A 5,000-nucleotide genomic window follows, 5' to 3' on the forward strand; every position below is an offset into this window, starting at 1 on the left:
CGCCACTTTGATAGTTCTCCACAGCAAAGCGTCAGCATTTAATGTTTCGGTGATGATGAGGAAGATAATGTTTGAGCTACAAAAATCACCACCTATAAAAACAAGCTCAAAATATATAGGCTCTACCTATTAAATTTGGATTGACTTGCATAAAACTATGGCAAACAATAAATTAAATGATTGGTTGTTTCATGAGGATATGAAGGAAAATGCCATCTGGGACCGTTTGATAACTCAACCGAGAAAATATGTAACTTAATAAGCGAACATCTATTGACTCATTTGAAAAAATCATCCAGCTAGCATAGTTAATATAGCCACAGGCTATAGTATTTCTCCTGAAAACTGTCAACGTTGCTTATATTAGATGGTGGACAACTGAGGAAGAAGTTTGAATCATCAGGGTTGAAAAAAAGAAGCAACAGATAGAATTCTAAATAACTTCAGTTTATTTTACAGTAGTAATTTAGTCACGTGTTATAAGCTTCTGTTATCAAAGGATATTAAACATGAGAGATACCTTGCACATGACTCTCCCCATGAGCATCATCTCAGGTCATGGACACTGGTGAGATGCATATAACCAAAGCTCAGTCTAAGCTCAGACGAAAAATATAACTTGGCGTTGAATCACTTCTACAGAACCCATCTCCTGTGGTTATAGATGGCTGTTTCGCCCTATTAGTAATTCACTGGACCACGACAGGTATTGCTGATTTTGTAAGATTAACAATACTGGACATACAAGTAACAACATTCAGAACCCTTTGTTACTGGTAAATATTTGTTTTATTAGGTTCTGACAGTATTGCAGTTTTGCAGAATTGGGAAAGGCAGTCTGTCGAAGATTCCTTGTCCTATATGTTTATTGAGGAATCTTGGTATGATCTCTGGGGACATTGATGGTGTTATTGATGAAGCTACTTCATTGATATATGCCTCTTATGCTACCTACAAACTGTGATCACTCAGCATCTCCACCAAACCCACCTGCAAACAGCCCTCTAGATCTTCTCTTGATTCTGATCTCACGTATGGCAAAGGCAGGTCATAAGGTGCATACTTCCGGAGGCATAACGTATCAAATAGGCTGAGGGATTCTTTTCATTTCTATGGTGTATTAAGCGTTTTGGAAGAGAATGATGAAACCGGCGTTGATAAGATATAAAATTATTTACTGATCTTGCAAAGTCATCTCCTATTTCACGTCTGTTTCGTTTGATGATATAACTTTTCGCGTAGTGACGATGCGATTTCACTGAAAAAAGTCAGAGAAAAAAAAAACGCCACACAAATTTGATTTCTAAACTGGCTTAATCTAAGAAGATATTTTCTATCTGCAAGAAGAATAAGCACCGCATAAGGGACGCAATCTCTTATTCTTCCGGCGTGAGATTTGATAGAATGCCAATGCCACCGGGTGAAAATGATATAGACTTAAGAAAAAAAAAAAAAAAAAAAAAAAAAATATATATATATATATATATATATATATATATATATATATATATATAAATGCAGGTGTATGTATAGATAGATAAATAAATAAACAAATATATATATATATATATATATATATATATATATATATATATATATTCATTTTTTATTTATTTATAAATAAGCATACACACACACATATATACAAACATAAAAAAGAAATTATATAAACAGCATTTCTGCGCATTACAAAAAAAAAAAAAAAAAAAAAAAACAGATTCATGAAATTAGTTTTTTCTTGATGCGAAATATTCCCAGTCTGATTATTATCACAGCGTCTGCAAACGCCTTCCCTAAATCGCTTTAAGGCTGCGAGAGAGAAACTAGAACAGGTGTACCGACAGAGAGAAAGAGAGCGAGCGAGGGAAAAAGAGGTCAGGAGAGTCGGAGCTGAAAAGGGAGAGAGAAGGTGAGAGTAGACGAGGAGGGGAGAAGGGTGAACCATTTCCCAGGACTCAGTGCGTGACATCGGGTCTCCTGGAACGCTTCCTCTCTCGCGTTGTCTGTACTCCCGAACATCACTGGCTAGAGAAGGAAGAAGGAAGCGCGCCTGAACTCTGCGTCATCAAGGCAAAACGCAATCCGATTCTAGTGCTTGTAGATGAAAAGTCTATAGCGCAGAATGAAGTAGTACAGAGTACACAACTCTAGTATCATTTACGGCAGTAGAAGATTTCGAACCGTAAACAAACGAAGAGACGGAAAATAAATTTAGTCGAGAATATTTCAAACTCAGAAAATTGTTTGCCAAACCGACTTCGGTGAACTTCCCTCTCGCCTTCTCCAAACTTCCTCTCGGCCAAAGGTTAGTTCTGCCTTAATGTGGCTTCTTAAATTGCAGTTAAGTGTGACTGGATCAAATTCTTCTTAGAAAAGAAGACAGAAGTGGGTAGGATACCACGAGAAAAGTTGAAGTGATCGAATTTTATTGCGAGTGAAATCTCAACGAATTTTGTAGTGATTTTCCTGAGAAGGCTTCCTGATTTCGAATTGGGTTCCCCGCTAAAGCACCGATTTCGAGTTTTCTTCGACTGTTGCTTGCGACTAGTTACCAAAACACGAAACCTTATAATGCCGAAGTGAAATAAAGATTATATATTTTCGATGCATTAAATGGACTGGCTTTTAAGTGGTTATATATTGTGTTTATTTTTTGTCATTTCATTTTCATTCAACTCAGGCCGATTTTACTGAATACAATAATACCGTGCGTCTACGTAAATCTCAAAATCATTTTCAAAATTAATAAAGCGTAATGATAAGATAGATTGTAAATTTCTACGTCGCGTCACTGTTGAGGACAACTGATTTTCAATTGCGAAAAAAATGACCAGTTTAGCGATAATTAAATGCCAAAGTTTATCTGACGCGAAATAAAAGTTGAGTGCAGGTTTTCAAGACTTTTTGAGGAGAGAGGGGACTGAACGCCTGCAAATTCCAATAACACGCTTTTGGAGGTCTGCAGTGACACCCTTTCAAATAGAGAAAGAATGCATTTACCCAGAACACTCCTTTATTCTTACTTTAGCAACATTCTTCATTAAACTAAGATCAGGTTAAAGTATTACATACTTCTCTTATTTCCTTTTTTTGTCTTTTTCAAGTGTAACAGAACTTATCTATCCTGTATAGGAGGGAATTAAGGACATTCAAAGGAAACTTCGCCACAGTATATAGAGAGACCTGGAAAGAGACTGTCTAAATAAGCCTCGTGTTTTATGAAAGACAACTCACTTTAACTGAAACGCCCTAACACCGTTCGACTTCAAAGGGACAGTTCCCTCACGAGCTTGACAGAAGACGCCTCTCCCGCGGGGTAAGCAATGGGGGCATCCGCCGCGAAACCCGAAGGAGCCAATGGAGCCACGGGGGATTCGGGTCCTGCCGTCAACAACAACACCCCGAAGGACAGGTCCTTGAAGATCCTGAGCAGGAGGGCGAGTAAGTCGTCTAATCCTTCTCACAGTCCCGCGAGGCAGAAGAAGCAGGAGAATAGGGAAGGGGTGGCAGAAGAGGGTAAAAACGAGGACGTTGGAACGGCACCTCCTCCCCAGGACGGATGTCAAGAGGAGGCCCATAAGGACGAGTCTTTCCCGTCACCCCCTCCAATGAGCGAAGAACAAAAGGTCTTGATTAAAGACTCTTGGAAAGCTCTGGAGGCTAATATAGCCAAGGTTGGCGTCGTCGTCTTCATCAAGTAAGTAAAAACTTTGGAAGGCTGTTTGCATGAAATCATGTCTAATGTAAAAGCAATATATATATATATATATATAGGTAGAAACCACGAAGGAAAGTGAAACACTGGAGTTTTGCGAGTCGAAAGATCTCGTAGCACTCCAGTGTTTCTCACCTTCGTGGCTTCTACCTTTATTTAAATATTCATCACGTTCCAAATTTCCGTGATTCAGTTATATATATATATATACACACACACACACATATATATAATATATATATATATATATATATATATATATATATATATATATATATATATATATATATATATATTATACATATATATATATATATATATATTATATATATATATATATATATATATATATATATATATATGTATTATAATCACTTTAGCACGTGATTCATTTATCACACATACCCACAGGTGAAAAATATTTTTCCCCTGTGGATATGTGTGACACACATATATATATAATATATATATATATATATTATATATATATATATATATATATATATATGTCACACATATCCACAGGGGAAAAATATTTTTCACCTGTGGGTATGTGTGATAAATGAATCACGTGCTAAAGTGATTATAATCATATATATATATATATATATATATATATATATATATATATATATATATATATTATATATATTATATATATTTGTGTGTGTGTGTTTGAGAGTGTTCCTAAAAGACCGATAAACACTAGTAAATGAAGATAACTTGATCATGTTCTTAATTTTACTGTCACTACCGCTCCAAAAGAGGCGAATGAGCCCAAAACTATGAGAAGAGACCTGTAAACAAAATCTTTCCTCTGCCGTGTCAGCGGTGCACAGCAAACGTGAAAAGTAATGCATTTGAATCCTTAAAACTCACATTGAATTTACAATTATCATTGATGTGTGTCCGAGTTGAATAACTTGGGTATTCAATACTATATCGTTATGATCACGATCGTATTGCAAGACCTGTAAAAGAAGCCTAAACAGTAAACGAATTCATCACCTTTGCGAAATCAATGGGAATGCAATGACACTTTAAAACGGCCGACATCTTTCTGTAGACTCAAATAGTTTTTATTGTGGAAGTAGCATGAAATGTTCCTTTTTATTTGAAAGAGGATGTTGATTTTAATGTGAATACTTTTCTTCTTCTGTGAATTGCTTACAAGCAGAATAGATTTAATTGTTTTACTAAAAAATGGTAACATTTAAAATTAAGAGGGGCTGTGATATGCATTCTTATACTAGCAAATCCATTTTTGTTTCCTGTTAATGATATT

At 35.8% G+C, this 5,000-nt stretch overlaps 1 protein-coding gene across 1 annotated transcript in view; it reads left to right on the top strand.

Annotated features, from left to right (window-relative positions):
- Positions 1-1,943: 1,943 nt before the first annotated feature.
- Positions 1,944-5,000, top strand: part of LOC135216893 (uncharacterized) — a 664,474-nt gene continuing 661,417 nt past the window's right edge. The window contains exon 1 of the mRNA XM_064252427.1: positions 1,944-3,697. Within this exon, the coding sequence (XP_064108497.1) occupies positions 3,324-3,697 (374 nt within the window). The 5' untranslated portion in view covers positions 1,944-3,323. The remainder of the gene's footprint in view (positions 3,698-5,000) is intronic.

Source organism: Macrobrachium nipponense, chromosome 6, assembly GCF_015104395.2.
Source record: "Macrobrachium nipponense isolate FS-2020 chromosome 6, ASM1510439v2, whole genome shotgun sequence".
In the NCBI taxonomy this organism is placed as follows: Eukaryota; Metazoa; Arthropoda; class Malacostraca; order Decapoda; family Palaemonidae; genus Macrobrachium; species Macrobrachium nipponense.